This window comes from Misgurnus anguillicaudatus, chromosome 24 (assembly GCF_027580225.2).
Source record: "Misgurnus anguillicaudatus chromosome 24, ASM2758022v2, whole genome shotgun sequence".
NCBI lineage: Eukaryota > Metazoa > Chordata > Actinopteri > Cypriniformes > Cobitidae > Misgurnus > Misgurnus anguillicaudatus.
Genome location: NC_073360.2, coordinates 35,600,859 through 35,620,528, shown reverse-complemented (window position 1 = coordinate 35,620,528; position 19,670 = coordinate 35,600,859). Strand labels below are relative to the sequence as shown.

Sequence of the window (19,670 nt, the reverse complement as noted above, 5' to 3'; positions counted from 1 at the left end):
GGAAAATGCTAGAAAAAATAGTAATTGTGATATTACCTAAATATACCAAATTGTTTATACACTTAAATTATTGCCTTGTAGACTTACAATTTTTTATTGAACCCTTCTGGGAAACTCCCTTAGATTCCCTGAGCCAGGTAGGAAAACCCCTGGTATAGATATCTGCATTACTTTTCAAAGTTGCTACTGTATTTATACTTAACTGATCTTATTATCACCTATTATGTGCAATTACATCTTGAATATTGTTTTTATGTGTGCATGTGTTTGTGATTTACCCCTGAAGACTTTATGATTTAATTGTGTTAACTTTTAGTGTGGATATGGACACACAAGACTCAGAAGAGGACTCGGGGAAGATGGAGCGTGAACAGCAAGATTATTTCATTTTCAGTAGCAGGTAGTTTTAAATCTTTCTTATGGGGAATAAAACATTTACATCTGTGATGAGACAGGTTGTTGTTAATAGTCTTCCTGACTTGGTAACATTTTTTACACCTTTGTTAATTATAAAACCATGTAAAGTTTCTCTTTAATGGCAGTGTATTGATATCATAAATACATTTTATACAACCGTTTTTCCATAGTATTTGTTGTCAACAATTCACCACCTTGGAATTATAAGATTCTATTTGACATTTTTGTCAAAATGAAGTTATTAGCATATATGCTTTATAGCTTTATTAAGGAAAATAAATCACTCATGATATAACATGGTAAAAAGACATTCATCTCCAAAGTTTACCTTCCAAAGGTTTACTGCTAATTACTCATCCTAAAATTCATGATTTCTACAGTACACTTTCAGCCACACTGCTGACAGAGGATCATTACAGATGTTCAGTGTGTACAGAGGTCTTCAAGAATCCAGTTTCTATTCCCTGTGGACACAGTTACTGCAAACACTGCATTGAGATCTACTGGAGCAAACCAACTCAAGCTGAATGTTACGCTTGTCCTCAGTGCAGAAAGAGGTTCAGAGATCGGCCTGTGTTAAATGTGAACGTTGCTTTAGCTAAACTGATAGAAGAGCGGCAGCGGGCTGGGTTTAGTCCTGCTCTTCCTGATCACTGCTATGCTAGACCTAAAGATGTGGTATTTGGTCTTTTTATAATATTAAATATTATAAATGCCACCAGATTTGTATCTCACATTTCACACTTTGTGTGAACTGTAGTCTAAATATAAAATATTTCACATTGTTTTATTCTTTGTTTAGCTCTGCAACATGTCATGTGACATTAAGACCACCAGAATATCCAGAGCAGTAAAAATAATTCAAGATGAAATATCGACAGCAACAGTGACTAAACAAAAATCGGTAACTATGAAGCGTTTATAGGTCTTTGAACATCGAACACATTGAATTTATGAGAAAATGTTCAAGATATTTGAATTATTCTTTTTACCTTCATAGACCTTGAAAGAAAGGGACGTACAGGGAAAACGTGTATGTAAAGGGTTCGAAGTTCAATGTAAAGGTGAATATCTTGCTATGTTTTTTAACTGCATCATCTTTTCAGGACAATAAGGGTTTTTAAAATAATAATTGTTTTTTAAAGAAAATTTTGTGTTATCTGGTTTAAAACCAGACACAGAATATCAGCTCAGATATGCAGTTTGTGACAACAACAGTATGATTACTGTCCTCAGACAGAATGGATCATTAACTTTAAAACATCTTTTATAGCCAGGCCAGGACGACCCTCTGTTACTAAACTGAACAGAAACACAGACTAACCTGGTTAAAAGCTGAAGCAGATGAAGATTGTCCAGTTCTGCAGTATATGGTTGAGTATAGAGAAGCAGGACTGGAGGGCTGGTCATCAGTATTAACACAAGGATCTGAGTGTGAATGTACTTTAACTGAACCTCACAGCACCTGCTATAGAGTCAGAGTATCTGCTGTCTATGAGGACATCACCAGCAAACCTAGTGAGGAAACATCTGTACCTGTGGATGTGTGAGATAGATATGAAATCATGAAATTGATAGTAACATTGTACTCTTCATTTGCTTTAATTACACACAATTTCCTCCTAGTCTGGACAATAAACCTCTCAAAGAGAAAGACCTCCATCCTCCTAGAAGTGCTGAAACTCCAAACAGAGAAGAAACCAGTAGAGCTGATAGACTGGACAGATGATGAGAGTGAAGTGAGAGGATTCATTCAGTGTCTGCCATACATCTCACAACTGAGATTTGTTTCATGTTTGTTGTGCTTAAAATCTCTAATGCTTTAATTAATAACCATAATGAATCTTTTATTTTTCTTCCATAGTTTTTACTGCACTATTTTAACTCAAAAGAGAGACAAGTCAGCTGTCAAGTTTCTGATGAATTTGTTCACCGCCGCATCAGAGTCTGGAGAAAATTACACTGAACTCTTAACATCTGTGTGTAGTTACAGATATTTTCCTTTGAACTGTTATGATGATGAGCTTCAGTTGAAACAATCAGATTTTTTGCTTGAGTTGTGGTCACACGTGAAGGACTATATGTCCCAAACAGGCAGATGTCTCCTTTCAGTGATTCAGTCAATTTACCGACTAACTCCTGCAGTCTGGACCATAAACCTCTCAGAGAGAAAGACCTCCATCCTACTCGAAGTGCTTCAACTACAAAGAGTAATAAAACCAGTAGAGCTGATAGACTGGACAGATGATGAGAGTGAAGTGAGAGGATTCATTCAGTGTCTGCCATACATCTCACAACTGAGGTGGGAGATTATTTTATATTTTTATATATGAGGCATGCTTTTTATGTATTTACACGAAACCTGGTACTTGTCATGATCTGAGAGTACATGCCCAGCACTTACTGGTCACCAGATATAAAAACTGCTTTACCAAACTTGCATTTGTTTCCCTTGTTTGACTGTAATCCTTGCTTGATATATTTTAACATTTAATCATGTTCTAATCTGACAGTTTTGGTCTTCATCTTAGCATTTTTTCTCTCTGGAATTCTGTATTTAGGCTCAATGAAGTCTTATCAATTTTTCAAAGATCAGTTTTTCTGTTGTGTAGAGTTTACCCGCTTTTGTCACATTTACAGTGTTACGACTCTGTGTAATAAATCATAGTCATACAATAATACAAAAAGCTTTTATGAAACAGTTCCCATTTAAAGCCAAATTCTGAGTATACAGAATCAACATCCATTGACTTAATTAATGCTATGCTGTATTTAAGTAATTTAATATTTTGTGCTTATTTAATTTTTTAGATGATCAATAATAAAAAAAGCTTAAATCACAGACTTCTACAATAACACTTGTTCGTGCCTCCTTTGTAATCACTAACAGAATCGTGTTTGCTCTCTGTTTAGATTTATTAAACCACCAAATGAATCATATGAACTGTGGGAAAAAAGACAGAAATTATTTATACTGGATTTATGTCTTCAAGCTGCTGTCTGTCAGAAAGAGACCATAGAGACAACTGTGAAGATGCTGCTGTCATCTGTGAATTATGAGAAATTGGATTTTCTGCTGGATCTGTACTCACATGTGAAGGACTATGAGAGTCAAACAGGCAGCAGTGTCCTACCAGCATTACAGTCAATTTATCAGTCATCTCCTGCAGTCTGGACCATAAACCTCTCAGAGAGAAAGACCTCCATCCTCCTAGAAGTGCTGAAACTCCAAACAGAGAAGAAACCAGTAGAGCTGATAGACTGGACAGATGATGAGAGTGAAGTGAGAGGATTCATTCAGTGTCTGCCATACATCTCACTGCTGAGGTAAGAGTCGTATGTAACAATACCACCTTAATTAAGTTAGATTTAGTTTTTTTTATGTTGCTTGCTCAGTAAATAATATAGATGCAGAATAACTAAGACTAAAACTTTACTGTAGAACCAACAATCTACATGCTGGTTTAAGAAACGGGAAGTAATTCACAAACAGCATAAATTACTCGATTAAAATCATTATAATAAATCCAGAGTTATGACAAAAGTCTGTAGAGTTTGAAATTCTCGACTTTATATTTTTTATTACTGAAATTTTTTAAAGGGCACCTATTATGAACATTTTAACGAGATGTAATATTGGTCTTTGGTGTCCCAAGAATGGTCTGTGATGTTTTAGCTCAAAATATTATACAGATCATTTATTACACATGGAAAATTAAATTTTGGGGGGTGCATCTAAAAAAAGCTGTTTTTGGTGTTTATTACTTTAAATGAAAATGAGCTGCATATCCCCACCCTGTTTATTACCTACGCCAATAAACTGTAGCAGAAGCAACATGACACAGATACACAGCACAGCGATGTTGCATCTGTTTTTTAATGTCATTAATATTTCATGCATCCAGAATGAACTTTATAAACTTTATAAAAAAGGTGAAAATGAAGAAAAAAATTCCTATAAAAGCAAGTAGCAGATGAATAGATGCTTCATTGATTTATGCAAAATCAACTTGGCTCAAAAATCCAAGGGGGCACGTGCCTCTCTGTTTGAATAGACATGACGCCTCTGGATACATATATGTAGAGTTCTGACAGCCCATTTGAGCAACACAGAGATGCAAAAATTGTGATAACAAACAGCGGTAGCTTTAAGAGTGTTCTGGAACTGGAGAATATTAATATTTTAAAGCAACACTATGTAGTTTTTTTCTTTAAATAATGTCTCTAAAATTATTTCAGTGATAGAACAACTTTTAACTGGACAAATTGTACTGTTGCTGCAACCTGAGCAGCCTCCTAGCTGCTACAAGCACTCTCTGAAAGTGGCGGTGAAGGGTAGGAAACACAGCCCCACCCCTCCCCCTGCCTGCAGATGAGTGTCTGATACCAGGCACCGTTGCGCTTTTCAACCACATGGGGGAGCTGTAAGTCATTTTTACATGGAAACTACATAGTGTTGCTTTAATAGGTAGACTGAGTAACTAAAGGCTTAAATAGTTTTAATTAATCTAAACCAGTGGTTCTCAAACTGGGGGCGGTGAGATGGTTCCTGGGGGCCCAGTTTTATGACATTTTTTAAAATACATTAATTTATCATGAATAAGCATTGATAGTGGCCGTGGGTGTGGGGCTTTGTTTGTGTGACATCACATTAACAAAAGAATCAAAGTGGCCTGCATGAGACTATTTTGGTTTAAGGGGGGTTAAAAATAGTGGGTGGATTTTGTAGGATTGTAGGATGGTTGTGTTCACACTGCCAACAGACATTTATGTCTAAACACCCTGTAAAAGTGGATTTTGTATAATATGTGGCCTTTAATTCAGGTTTTATTCCATTTCATCCAGCTTTGGACATTAAAGTGATATTTTCTTGTGTGTTTTTGCAGATTTGATCCTGTATACTGTAAGGGTATGTCCAAAAAGTGCTCCCAATTCCTTATGGATCTCTTTATAGAAGCATCAGACTGTGAAGCAGATACAGGAATAAATTACACTGAACTATTAACATCTGTGTGTTGCCACAAATCTTTCCCCTGTGAGGAGAAAAATCTTCATGGGTGTCAGTTTAATGTTGTTCAATCAGATTTTCTGCTGGATCTGTGTGAACATGTGAAGGACTATGAGAGTCAAACAAGCTGGAGACTCCTACCAGCATTACAGTCAATTTATCAGTCATCTCCTGCAGTCTGGATCATAAACCTCTCAGAGAGAAAGACCTCCATCCTCCTAGAAGTGCTGAAACTCCAAACAGAGAAGAAACCAGTAAAGCTGATAGACTGGACAGATGATGAGAGTGAAGTGAGAGGATTCATTCAGTGTCTGCCATACATCTCTCAACTGAGGTTTGAGTTAATACTGCTTTATTCTTGTAGTTTTTATGCAGTGTTGTATTTGAACAGTTTATTTTGTTGAAGGATTCAACATGTTGCTCACGATGTAGCATTATAACATTTAAGTGTTTTTTAGAACATAATAATCAGAAAATGCTTTATTTATTAGGCACATCAAGCATTCCTTCAGTGTAACTTGAAAAACCTGATGTGGCCATCAGGTCAAAAAGTTTGCCCACCCTTGTTTGATAAATAACAACTAGAGTTTTGTAGGCCACTAAATTGAAATGAAATTTTACCCCACTTGTGACAGAATTGCTCATGCTGAATGTTAAACTAAATAAGTTAAATACACAACCCTTTAGAGTCAAGATATAAATCTTTTAAATTACATAAATATCATTGTCTTTCTGTCATATGTAAAAGCCTATTTTCATTTTTTCCATAACTTTTTTGCTCTTATAATACTGCACACATTACAGACTACAATAACACTTCCTGTTTCGTTTGTCATCACTAACAGAATTTTGCTTCCTTCTTGTTTAGATTTGTTGCAGAAACTAATAAATTATCTAAACTATGGGAAAAAAGAAAGAGATTATTTATTTTGAATTTGTGCTTGCAAGACGCACTCTGTCAGATAGAGATCACAGAGACAACCTTGAAGATGCTGCTGTCATCTGTCAATTATGAGAAAAGGGATTTTCTGCTGGATCTGTGTTCACATGTGAAGGACTATGAGAGTCAAACAGGCAGCAGTGTCCTACCAGCATTACAGTCAATTTATCAGTCATCTCCTGCAGTCTGGACCATAAACCTCTCAAAGAGAAAGACCTCCATCCTCCTAGAAGTGCTGAAACTCCAAACAGAGAAGAAACCAGTAGAGCTGATAGACTGGACAGATGATGAGAGTGAAGTGAGAGGATTCATACAGTGTCTGCCATACATCTCACAACTGAGGTGAGAGAGTTTAGTTTTCTTGTTAGTGTGTCATGTCTCTTTTTAATTGCCTGTAGTTTACGTTTCAGCAGAGTTTAATGGTCCTCACCAATTTTTTTTATTAAAAAATAAAGAAATGACAAACATTTATAAAAAGAACAAAGTTGCACATTAAAGGCGGAGTCCACGATGTTTGAAAAACGCTTTGGAAAACTTAAGGAGACGGGCCGAACTACCAAAACACACTTATAGCCAATCAGCAGCAAGGAGCGTGTCTACTAACCGACATCCTTGCCGGGTTGCGTATGTGTGGGGCGGGTCTATCAACAGAAGGTCCAGATTCTATTGGGGTAGGGGCGTGTTTGTTTAGGTGATTTCAAATATCAACATTGGCTTTCAAGCATCGTGGACTCCGCCTTTAAGTAAGGGCTAAAATTAGAATTAGGTACAAAAATCTAATGAAATGAATCATAATACTGTGTTAATTGTATGAATTAAATATAATTATTATATTTTAGAGCTACAGAAGTGATTTTCTCTTTGTCTTGGATTGTTTGATTAACATTATTGACATGTTAATCAAAAACCTAAGACATAAACAAATGTTTTTATTGGAAAAAGAATACTGTAGAGATCATTTTGTTTGTATGTGCCCTGTCAAGAACAGAAAGATTTTATGTTTGCTTGCTTTCTGAAACGGGTCTCTCCATGTTTGCACTACTGAGTGCACTTAAACGCGTGCGCAGACACACAGACGGAGGATGAATTACAAACAGTGCAGCATAAAAGTGTTTTGTGGTTTTTCCGTGCTCTATTCCTTAAATGTATGTTAATGGACTACAGTATGAGACACAGTAGCATAACTCTCTCTAAAGTTTAAACATCAAGTGTTCATTCTCTGAAGGGCATAATGAGAATCACCTCTGACTGGAGCTGGACCGGACACATTCAACCGCATGTGAGTCCAGAAAGCTGCTCACTTCAGCATCTTTTTGCGGGTTAAATGGTTTAAAATCACTTGAAATGTTAACATTAGCAAGCCTCTGAAACACGTGAAATGATAAACTTTCCCTATTTAAATTTGCGTATTAATCTGCAAATCGCATGCGAGCCGAACCATGGGTCAATCACGGATCAACTGCGATCTGTCACACCACTAGCTCCTGCTGCACAACTTAAACATACTGTAAATAATCATTATCTTGCTCTTTTTTCTCCTCCTCTGTGCTTTTCTTCTTTCTCTTTTCGTCACCAGAGGGATACATACTTTTTTGTGACATGGCTTATCATTTATTACAGTTACGTGCAATTGCACGCCAACGCGAATTGTCAATGCACACGAGGTGTCTATATTGCGCATGACACAAACGCTAGCACTGCAGACACACAGCAATTGTCTGTCAATCAGATTTTTTTTGTCTTAAATTATTAATTTATTCATTCGTATTCATTCATTCATTCAAACAATTGGGGGGCCCCTGGTGGCCAAGGGGCCCCAAGCAGCTGCTTAGTTCGTTTATGCCTCGGGCCGGCCCTGTTATTTAATATAACTGATCTTGTTAAAACCAAAACAGTGGAAGTCTATTGCGAGAGCCACCCTGACAGTTTCTACAGTGCACATCTTCATGCACAGCATAACGAGTATACACAACAGAGATGCACGGTTCAGCTACATCTGCTATTAAAAAATTTTATGAAAGCTACAATGATATTGGGTCAAATTAACAAAACTTGTAGTGACCTCCACAGTTAACGGTTGATAAAAAACATTTGAATTAAAGTTTTTGCTAGAACATGTAGGGGTTAATAAGTTATAATTGTAGTGGATTAGTAGTACTTACATGAACAAAGCCGCGTATCAATTAGTTTTGGCATAGAAAGACCCTTCAGATGTTCAAAAGCACATTACAGACTATCATAGTAATACTAAATGTCTCTCTACTGTCATCACTAACAGAATCTTGTTCACACTTTGTTTAGATTTGTTGAAAAACCTGATCTACTAGAATCATCTGAACTGTGGGAAAGAAGAAAGAGATTATTTATACTGGATTTGTGTCTGCAAGATGCTCTCTGTCAGAAAGAGATCACAGAAACAACTATGAGCATGCTACTGTCATCTGTGAATTATGAGAAATGTGATTTTCTGCTGAATCTGTACTCACGTGTGAAGAAATATGAGACTCAAACAGGCAGAAGTGTCCTACCAGCATTACAGTCAATTTATCAGTCATCTCCTGCAGTCTGGACCATAAACCTCTCAAAGAGAAAGACCTCCATCCTCCTAGAAGTGCTGAAACTCCAAACAGAGAAGAAACCAGTAGAGCTGAGACACTGGCCAGATGATGAGAGTGAAGAAGGATTCATCCAGTGTCTGCCATACATCTCACAACTGAGGTGAGGCTAATTTAGGTTAATTCACACAGTTCCAATACATTTACACTTATGGATTTGGCATACACTTTTATCCAATGCCTTTTCGTGCATGTTCTACTGACGGACACAATCACTGTCTCCGGGGGTTTGGGTCGTTCCCATGCCGAAGTGACGCTTGTTGAAGAATCATGTTCTCTTTGTGAGGATATGTCCATGGCAGCTTTGTGGGTTGCGTGTCTCGTTCTTCCAAGAAGAGCAAGACTACCTCAGCTGCCTCCTTGACAGCGATGTCCCCCATGGTGGTCCAGCAGCTCCACCTTTGACTTAACCTTGCGTAAAGAAGCAGACGGAGACAATTAAGCGCACCTTGCAGCGCCAGGACCCTGCCGCAAAGCGTCCTCCGCCTACTCCCCACCAAATTGCTCCTCCTGTGGCGGCGGCGACCCTGCCTACCCCTGCTGCGCTGGCTCACCCTAAACCGGAGGCACAGATGAAGTCGAACCGCAGGAGGCCATCTCGCCAAACCACTAAGAACCCCCCATCTTTAAAGCAGACCTAGGAAAAGGGGAAAAGGTGAGGGTTCTTCGCAATGAGATCTCCTTTCGAATGCTGGGATCAAGCCTGTGCCCGTGTCAAACCACAGGTCTTCGCAGACTCGCTGTCAGGCATAACTGGGTTTTCCCCAAAAAAATAAAATAAAAAAATGATGGCAATACTCGCAAAGATGTTAAAGTGTAAAAGTGATGTTTATTTTACAGTGCTCAAGAGGTGAATACCGACCCAACACTATGTACAAAATGAACAGAAGAAACAAAACTATGAAAAAACAAAAGAAAATATAAATGTAAATACAAGCCCACTACTTTAAGACAAACAAAGATTTTCTCATGACACCACACTTGCACGTTCGCTAGCCAGGTAAACTGACCCAGATCGTTCTCTGGGGCACCTTCTTATAGGCCCAGCCCCGCCCGTTTTAGTTGAGACCATAATTTACAACAGAGGCAAATAAACAGGTAGTTATGTACTTTTGCACAACCCAATTATATATACATTTATATGTATCAACAAAATATTTATAGAAATCAAAAGGTGATCAAAATAACAAACACAAAAGATAAACAAAAATAATAAACACAGAATAAAAATATCTAGTTTAATTATTTCCCCCCCTGCAACAGACAGGATAATGGACAAACCGGCTTCCGGCTGCTTCACGCCGACACACCCACTCACAGAGGACCTGGCGCTATTTATCCAGGCGGCTGGTGTTGCTCGGGTTCGACCAGCCGATAATGAAGAAGCAACGCGGAAGACCGGCAACACAGACGCTAACAAACGCTCATAACAAGGAAGTATAGACATAACAACAGGACAAAACATCAAACGAAAGACAAAGCTAATGTGTGTGTGTATTAAAGCCAGTGTGAATACGGTTGGGGATGGAAACGGAATGGATATATATGCGTGTGTGAAGACCAGACCAGCGTGCTATAGGCGTGGTGGGCACCCGCCGCCTCAGCAGGAACGGAGAGGATGAGGTATGCAGGGGATGACTGCATGTGTGTGTGTGTGTGTGTGTGTGTGCTGCACGGACCAACGAGCATAGGGACAGGTCACTCTGTTACAGCCCGCTACCGAGATAAAGAGCATGTTTTACACTCCTAACTTCTTTGTGCCTAAAAGGTTGTGAATCGAGCTCTTCAAAGGCTTCCATTCAGAATGTTGACACAGAAACCCATTCTCACATGTGCTCAGTCTCAGGATTGGTTTGCGGCAAAAGAGCTGAAGGATGCATACTTTCATGTGTCCATTCTCCCTCGACACAGACTCTTTCTGTGGTTTGCTTTTGAGCTGCGGGCTTACCAGTACAAGGACTCCAGGGACCCCCTTTTGAGCCCTTGAAATCAGTTGAGCTCAGTGCCCTCTCTCAGAATATGTCCCTCCTGATCGCGCTCACCTTTTTTAAGAGAGTTGGGGATCTTCAAGTTTCTATGCCACCAATGGGTGTCTCAAATTCGGACCGGCCTCCTGTCACATTATATTGAGACCCCGGCCTGGCTATGTGCCCAAGGTTCCTACCACTCCTTTTTGAGATCAGGTAGTGAACCTCCGGGCCCTTCCTAGTGATGACCCAACTCTGTCTCTCTTATGTCTGGTACATGCGTTTCCCACCTACCTGGACCGTCCTCAGAGTTTTAGATCTTCTGATCAGCTCTTTGTCTGTTTTTGAGGTAAGCAGAAAGTGAAGGCTGTCTCCAAACAGAGGCTCGCCCACTGGATTGTTGATGCCATCTCCCTGGCATATTGTTCCCAGAATTTGCCCTGTCCGCTGGGGGTATGGGCTCATTCTACCAGGGGCGTAGCTTCTTCTTGGGCACTGGCTAACATTGCCTCACTATCATACATTTGTAGAGCTGCAGGTTGGGCTACCCCTAACACCTGACACTGCTAGAATTTACAATTTAAGGGTACAAATAGTATCATCATGAATTGTGTCTGCTCCGAATACCTAACCTGGACAATGTCTATAGGCCTAGATTGTGCACTTGTTCAGTTGCACAAATCTCATCCCTATGAATTCCCCCTAGCGGTGAATCTGGGTATTGTTCTCTCTTTAGGTTGGCTTGCGGAGAAGTAGACCTTATTGTTTTTTGATTCAAGGTTCTTTTTGATCCTGATTTATTTTCCCCATTCCGTTTCCCTACGTAAACCTTAGTTCTTCCCTGGGTGGGTTTATACCCTCACCCCCGAGCAGAGGTAGCTTCACTTTTTGTAGCTCCAACCTTAAGTTTGGTTTCCATTTTTTTTGGTGGAGAAATATTTTACACTTATACCTACCAGTGGTAAGTTGTGTTCTCTGGATGTCTCTCAGAGACTTCCCAGTGTTGGACTGGCGCCCTATGCCATGCTTTTGTGGAAGCCTTTTTTCCCGTCTCTCTGGTACGTTTCACTTTCCCTGTGCACTTGATGGTTATTAACCAATGCAAAGTTCTCTGGCACACACTGCTTGCTAGCTTTTCTTTCTCATGAAAACTTGCTCAGCTTTGCAGCGTTATTCATAGGTGCCCCTAGTGTCACTTGATGGACACAACATTGTGACAGAAGGGGAATGTCTTGGTTACATATGTAACCTTCGTTTCCTGATGGAGAAAACGAGATGTTGTGCCCCTTTTGCCAAAATGCTGACTTCCTGCTGACGGCTGGTCTTAGACAGATTTCCCAGCACTAAAACTTAATGAAATTGGTTTCCCAAGGTCAAACCCCTAGTGTGACCATGGGCGGAAATCCCGGGGGGGTCGGGGGGGACAGGACCCCCCATCTGAGGGTTGTCCCCCCTAAAATATCATTAGAATATGTGTATTGAAAATAATTGAATGATTTATAATACTTAAAATAGTTGTGTAAGAAGTGAAACAATACAAATGCAAACGGAGCAACAACAAAAAAACGTTTTAAACATTTTGATTCCCCCTCCCTTGCCTCACAGTGGTTTGGTCCACTGCCCACGCCCCTTTTACCTCACCACCACACATTCCGGTGGTAGAGAAGTGTACGGAGCCGACGCGTTATATACAATACAGCTATATACAATACAACGTTTCCCATCACTTATCAGTTTATCCTCATATGTTTTAAAACTGGACTATTTTGACATATAAACATGAACATATTTCGTTTTCTGAGAACAGAAGCAGATAAACGATCAAGAAAACATTTTTATGCAATAATGCAGAGGTGAGGCAGAGCTGAAAGTAACAAATTACATTTACTCAACTTGCTGTAACTGAGTTTTTTGTGTACTTTTACTTTGAGTAGTTTTTAAAATCTGTACTTTACTTTTACTTAAGTATGTTTAAAGTATTGTAGGTTACTTCGCTACATGTTAAATCATATCCGTTACTGAGTAAAAATAAATAAAAAAGTAAAGTGATAAAGACGCGCCACGGTCGGATGATTGATTGATGGGCGGGGGAACGCGCAAAAAGAACCATGGAGAGGGACGGACGAGACAGGCGCGGGCTAATGCAGACCCTCAATTTAATTCTTACGAAAGAAACCCCTGGCCATTGACGCAAAGCGATTGTTTCATTCAGGTAGGGTTCATGCTCTTGAGTACGGAGTTTGAGAATTGCCGACCGGGTTTTAACCGCTAATTTGCACGATGCGTTTTTATGACATGCGCATTATCTTCCGAGGTCTAGCAGCTTCGCGTCAAGTCAAACAACTTAAGAACGTCCTCGAGAATGCGCAGATCATTAGACATTGCAGAGAGAGAGAGAGAGAGAGAGCGCGCGAGAGAGATAGATTGAAAGACATCAGGTACACAGGTCTGGGAGCTAATAAACGTGTAAAGGATGTATAGTGTATAGCCATGGCACTCATCTCATTATATGCTCATTTATGTATATAGTTTAATAACAATGTATGTTACCAGCAATACATCAATTACAACCTTCATATAATGATTGTATTTACTAGCTGCTGACCTCATATTATTTTTGCTTCAAAAGTGCATAACTCACCTGTAAAAATCATTAAATAATTCCATAAATGTTTCTTAGTTATAAAAAAGCTTTTTATTTTATTAACATTTGTTATTGCACTTTAATTGTAGAGATGTTTACAATTAAAAACATAGTTTGAGATGTATATATCCTTCCTTTGTGAACTATACTAGAAACCTCTCCCCGCTGTAAAAAAGTAACTCTTAAAATTAAAATGACTTTTTACTTGAGTAGATTTTTAGACCAGTAACTTTACTTTTACTTAAGTAAAATATTATTAAAGTAACTTTACTTTTACTTAAGTAAAATATTATAAAGTAACTTTACTTTTACTTAAGTAGAACATTTTATTACTCTTTTCACCTCTGCATTCATATGTATTAAAATTAAATTTGCGTCCGTTCATAGAGAAAGAGAAACGTTTTCTATCTGTACCCATTTCCTTGCAAGTACAATTTTGCCTGTATTATTGGTGTCCCCTTCAAAAATTGTTCTTGAAAAATTTTATGTTTATTGTCCCCCCCAACATTTAGATGAGATTTTCGCCCCTGAGTGTGACTAATAAAATATTACAGTTTGTAAACCAACATCTTGCTACATTCTTAATAATTTCTCCTAAAGTATAAAAGTGATAATTCTGTGTTTTTGTTTTCCACAGATTTACTAATGTTTTCTATAAGAGAGAATCTGTTAGTCAGTTTCTGGTGAATATGTTTACTGCAGCATCAGAGTTTGACACAAACACAGAAGAAAAATACACTGAACTATTAACATCTGTGTGCAACTACGCAACTTTCCCATGTGAGAAAGATGATGATGATTTTGAGTATCAGATTGAACAATGTGATTTCTTGCTGGATCTGTACTCACATGTGAAGGACTATGAGAGTCAAACAGACAGCAGTGTCCTACCAGCATTACAGTCAATTTATCAGTCATCTCCTGCAGTCTGGACCATAAACCTCTCAGAGAGAAAGACCTCCATCCTCCTAGAAGTGCTGAAACTCCAAACAGAGAAGAAACCAGTAGAGCTGATAGACTGGACAGATGATGAGAGTGAAGTGAGAGGATTCATCCAGTGTCTGCCATACATCTCACAACTGAGGTGAGAAAGTTTTAAGAGTAAAATAGTCATCTGCAAACCTGGCTCTTTTATCTTGTGAAGAAGATAAATTTGTATATATATATATATATCTAATTTAGCATTGTCGTTCAGCACAACAATGTGATATAATGTAACATGCAGGGCACAGCAGCACTTTCATGATAGTCAGAACACAAACTTAAGCTCTATGTGGATGGTAATTGTTTTTCATGAGAATGTCTGTAAAGATGTATTTTCATGCCTCTTCCATGATAAAGCAATAATAACAGTTCTTTTAGGGGCCAGTCACACCAAATGCTTTTTAAATGCTTGGAAACGCAAGGCACACTGCACAGACTTTTTTGGTCAAACCTCCCTTCACATTACTTAAATTCAAGGTTTTGTAATATTAACACGTGACTGCACAACCAGACTAACACAGTCTCAACCCATGTCGTCAATATTTGACGACACTTGACCATTCGTCAATATGTGACGCGGAGGGTATACCTTTCGCGTCATTTTTTGACGAACTGGGGACTTCAATACTATTACGTCCGTTGCATTCTCTTCTCCTATTTTCTTACCATTTTCGCGTCGGTTTAGGGTTAGATTTACATAATGACATCCCTACCCAAACCTAACTCTAACCCCAACGCCAGGTGACAACTGTTTCTAACCCCAACGCCAGGTGACAACTGTTTAATTTCGCGTACACTGTTTAATTTCGCGTACACTGTTTAATTTTGCGTAATCTAACCCTAAACCGACGCGAAAATGGTAAGAAAATAGGAGAAGAGAATGCAACGGACGTAATAGTATTGAAGTCCCCAGTTCGTCAAAAAATGACGCGAAAGGTATACCCTCCGCGTCACATATTGACGAATGGTCAAGTGTCGTCAAATATTGACGACATGGGGTGAGACAAAAATTATTTAATGCCATAATGTGACTGTCGGAAGTCCGAGCTATCCAGGCTCTATGGATTTGATTTATTTAAATTATGAGTCAACTGAAGTATCTCATATTGTCCTGTACTGGATATTAAAGTGATAATTTTGGTTTCTCTCTGAGATTTACTGATGTTTTCTGTGAGAAGAGAGAATCTGTTGTTCAGTTTCTGGTTAATCTGTTCACTGCAGCATCAGAGTTTGACACAAATACAGGAGAAAATTACACTGAACTATTAACATCTGTGTGCAGCTACACAACTTTCCCCTGTTATAAAGATTATTATGATGATGATTTGAACCATCAGATTCATCAGTGTGGTTTTCTGCTGGATCTGTACTTAAATCTGAAGAACTATGAGAGTCAAACAGGCAGGAGTGTCCTACCAGCATTACAGTCAATTTATCAGTCATCTCCTGCAGTCTGGATCATAAACCTCTCAGAGAGAAAGACCTCCATCCTCCTAGAAGTGCTGAAACTCCAAACAGAGAAGAAACCAGTAGAGCTGATAGACTGGACAGATGATGAGAGTGAAGTGAGAGGATTCATTCAGTGTCTGCCATACATCTCACAACTGAGGTGAGAGCTTCACAGAAAAATGTCACTCTGCATTGTTTTAGTTCATCAAGTTTTTTAGAGAGCTGTGAAATAAATGTACTTATATTCTTTTTATTGTTTAGGAATGCTGAGGAGTATATCCCATCACTGTGTAAAGTGTTTGGTCCTAAAGTGAATAGAGATGAGGTGACTCCTCTGCTTCAGGCTCTGGGGTTTACAGTCACTCTGAGTGAAAAATTACCCAGCAGCACCTGCAGATGTGTGGGGAGAGTGTTGAGTCTCTCATCCTCAAAACTAAACCTGACTCTAAAGCCACAAGCAATCTCTCTTGAAGGTGTCACATTACTCTTCAGACACATCACACACCTACAGACCCTCAGGTATGAGATACATTTAGTGTAATATCTCTGTGATAAGTATGCATTAAAGTCTCATAATACTCTGCTTTGTCTTTAACAGTCTGGAAGGCAGTATGGTGATGATGGTGGTCAGCAGCTTAACTTCTCTCCTGAGACGACTGTCTGTCCAATTTCTGGATCTTGCTAAATGTAAAATAGATGTGGCGTCTGTCACTGCTCTGTTGTGTCTTCAGGGACTCCAGACTATCAGGTCTGTTGAATGTGCAAAGTTGAAAGTCAAATTTTTGCTTAATAAACCAAATAGTTTCACAATCTGACACAGTCTGGTTGTGTCTGTGTGTTCAGGTTGTCTAAAGAGACTCTTCAGCAGCTGGTTTCAGTGGTGTATGAAGCACAGGATGATGAACTGACACGCTGCTTTCTGAAGAAGGTGTCTGAAGATCTGACTTCATGCTCACTGACCTGGGAAGTGATTCAGTATCTGCTACAACATCAACCTTTACAATTAAAGTTAGACTTGAGGAAAAGCAAAATCACTTGTGAAAACATCAGAGATCTTCTGCCTTGGTTAGACAGAATCAATTTTAAAAGGTCAGTAGCCATTTAGCAATCAACCTGTTCAGTTCGCCTTTCAAAAATCAAAATTATTTTTACATTTTTAAGTCATAAATTGACACTGTGTTTTCAGAATAGCTGTTTTTAATACAGTGTTTGCTTTAAAGGGTCCACATTATGTATGTCCAAACACTAGTACAAGGTGTTTGGACATAAATTTCTGTTAACAGTGTGTAAACAGAAGAACCATACAATCACAATAAATCAACCATCATTATGGAGATTTATGAGAGTCGCTCTCCTCAGTTTGCGTCCGGTCTGTTGAGTTCAGCTGAGAATGACATCAACCTGAAGAACAAAGTGTTGAATTCAGATCAGTGTTCAGCTCTGTGCTTCACTCTCCAGCACTGTAACACTGTCAAACTCAATCTGTTCTGGACCTCCATACCAGAGGAGGAGCTAAAGAGACTTCTGCCCTTACTCAACAGAGTCACACAACTCAGGTTTACACCTCTGACATCATACAAAATATTATAGTGTAGTGTGTATCTGTGTGTTAACAGTGTTTGTGTGTCTCAGTGTTGACAGACAGCTCTTACTGAAGCTGCTTCATTGCTGCAGTTCATCTGATGACCAACAGGAGGCAGCAAATCTTCTGCTCTCTGCTCTTCAGTACAGACTGGATTTCTCCTCCTGCTCAATTTTAGACCTGACAGTCACAGAAGAGAACCAAAACTATTTGAACCTAACGATGAAAGACTGTAAAATAATCTCATCTGTGCTTCAGAAATCTCAGAGTGTTGTAAAATTGGTTTTAAAGGACTGTGAGGTCTCTGATTCGGCAGTGAAACGACTTCTTCCAGTTCTGTCTCAGGTTCAGCTCAGGTAAAAGCAGTGAGTGACTTACACACAGGTCACCTTTATTAGACTGTTTACAATGGAGCAGCATATTGATATCTATCAAACATTTAATTATAAGATTCAGATGACTTGATCAATATATTAATATATTTTCTTTGCGTCTCTCAGCTGTGGTAAAGCTCTTCTGCTGCAGTTTATAGCTTGTATTACTGAAGATACAGAGAAAGGATCTTTGAGGTGGGTTCAGGCTCTTTTAAAAGCTTTAGGAGGTGAGGTGGACCTCAGTCACACTCAGATGGATCAGAGATCTTGTGAACAGCTGTCAGTGTTTCTGGAATATTCTGATGGATTGACAGAACTGGACCTCAGTCACTGCAGACTCACTGATCAATACATGAATCCACTCTTACCACACCTGCACAAGACTCAAACTCTAGAGTGAGTTAAACATCACATCACAAATATAAAGACTATAAAGATTAAATAATCACATTTACTCAGTGTTAAATCTCTTTAATTTAATGTTTTCATCTCATTGTTTCTTTCAGTCTGAGTCACAACAATATTACTGATGAACTAGCAAAGAAAATACACAGCGTTGTTTCCACTCACGACAATATTCAGACAGTACGGTAAGTGTGTGTGTGTGTGTGTGTGTGTGTGTGTGTGTGCTTTATCAGGTTAGATTTTGCTTAAAAGTTGTGCATTTTGTCTTTGCAGACTTTTTGGAAACAGAATCAGAGACAAACAGCAGTTTACCAGAGTCAAGCAAATTGAAATATGGTGAAGACACTCAACTAAATTTGTCATGTTGTAAATAGTTTAAAACATGATTAGGAAAATCAACCACTAACATGACTTTGTTTAGTGTCATTATTATTGAATTACATTTCTTCATCTTTTAAAGTATTTTTTTCTGTTTGAACCAAACCAAATGGATTAATGTAAACTGTTTAGTTTATTATAGAGCTATGATTAAATACTGTATATTGGTTAATATTTTAGCAAAGATTTCATTAGTGGAGTATGTACAGTAGTGTATATACTGTATAGGACTATGCCAGGATAAACATGGTTATATTTTACTTGTGGTTATGTTTCTATTTTCTGGTATATCTAGTAAAGCCTACATTTCAATGTCTTAGTAACAACATACTGAAAATCATGTAAAGAAGTTTATTTAAATTTTCTTTAGGGGAAAAATAAATAAAGTCAGAAATTTTGTACAAGTGTGTATATGTTTAACATGTTATATAATAAAATGTAAACACACAAAACTTGAATAATTGCTTAATAGATTAATAAGATCTCATAGTGAATAACTGCACATGAGTCACTGTTATAAATGAAGTAAGATCTGTAAAATGCTCAGAAAACATCAGCCTGCTTTTGTTTTTCGTTAAGCGTTTAAGGATAAAACATGTCAACTATTATGAGGGTTTTAATAAGATTTTGAGGTCCTGTCACACATGAAGACATGTTTATTTTGTAAAAGGTTTATTTTGAAGCCAACCAAAGCGGTTTTAATATTTAACTACACTGAAATGAAGAATTGTTGGATTTATGTACACTGTAATTTAATTACAGACACTGGTTTCACATGATTGAAATAAGTTTTCTTTAAATAAATTAACATCTTACCTCTGATCCTTACACTTGCCCATCTTCTAACACATCAACTTTGAGGATAAACATGCTAGAAGCAGGAAAAATGGGCAAATGTGAGGATCTG

At 38.3% G+C, this 19,670-nt stretch overlaps 3 protein-coding genes across 3 annotated transcripts in view; all 3 read left to right on the top strand.

Moving 5' to 3' along the window:
• LOC129438952 (uncharacterized) overlaps positions 1-19,670 on the top strand; it is a 194,325-nt gene that overhangs the window by 41,873 nt on the left and 132,782 nt on the right. The window contains exons 3-5 of the mRNA XM_073863384.1: positions 8,667-9,083; positions 14,229-14,675; positions 16,286-16,543. Of these exons, the coding sequence (XP_073719485.1) occupies positions 8,667-9,083; positions 14,229-14,675; positions 16,286-16,543 (1,122 nt within the window). The remainder of the gene's footprint in view (positions 1-8,666; positions 9,084-14,228; positions 14,676-16,285; positions 16,544-19,670) is intronic.
• On the top strand, positions 2,057-6,703 carry LOC141361515 (uncharacterized). The gene is made up of 3 exons (XM_073862988.1): positions 2,057-2,719; positions 3,331-3,744; positions 5,304-6,703. The coding sequence occupies exons 1-3, from the start codon at positions 2,256-2,258 to the stop codon at positions 5,827-5,829; spliced, it is 1,404 nt and encodes a 467-aa protein (XP_073719089.1). The 5' UTR covers positions 2,057-2,255; the 3' UTR covers positions 5,830-6,703.
• Positions 17,339-19,183, top strand: LOC129438510 (uncharacterized). The gene is made up of 5 exons (XM_073862990.1): positions 17,339-17,580; positions 17,657-17,962; positions 18,107-18,376; positions 18,487-18,570; positions 18,659-19,183. The coding sequence occupies exons 1-5, from the start codon at positions 17,354-17,356 to the stop codon at positions 18,723-18,725; spliced, it is 954 nt and encodes a 317-aa protein (XP_073719091.1). The 5' UTR covers positions 17,339-17,353; the 3' UTR covers positions 18,726-19,183.

Bases quoted from the DNA above. Each gene is read 5' to 3' on its own strand.
- LOC141361515 (XM_073862988.1), top strand. From the start codon at position 2,256: ATGAATCTTTTATTTTTCTTCCATAGTTTTTACTGCACTATTTTAACT. The intron at 2,720-3,330 runs GTGGGAGATTAT...CTCTCTGTTTAG, and splicing joins CCATACATCTCACAACTGAG to ATTTATTAAACCACCAAATG. The intron at 3,745-5,303 runs GTAAGAGTCGTA...GTGTTTTTGCAG, and splicing joins CCATACATCTCACTGCTGAG to ATTTGATCCTGTATACTGTA.
- LOC129438510 (XM_073862990.1), top strand. From the start codon at position 17,354: ATGGAGATTTATGAGAGTCGCTCTCCTCAGTTTGCGTCCGGTCTGTTG. The intron at 17,581-17,656 runs GTTTACACCTCT...TGTGTGTCTCAG, and splicing joins AACAGAGTCACACAACTCAG to TGTTGACAGACAGCTCTTAC. The intron at 17,963-18,106 runs GTAAAAGCAGTG...TGCGTCTCTCAG, and splicing joins CTGTCTCAGGTTCAGCTCAG to CTGTGGTAAAGCTCTTCTGC.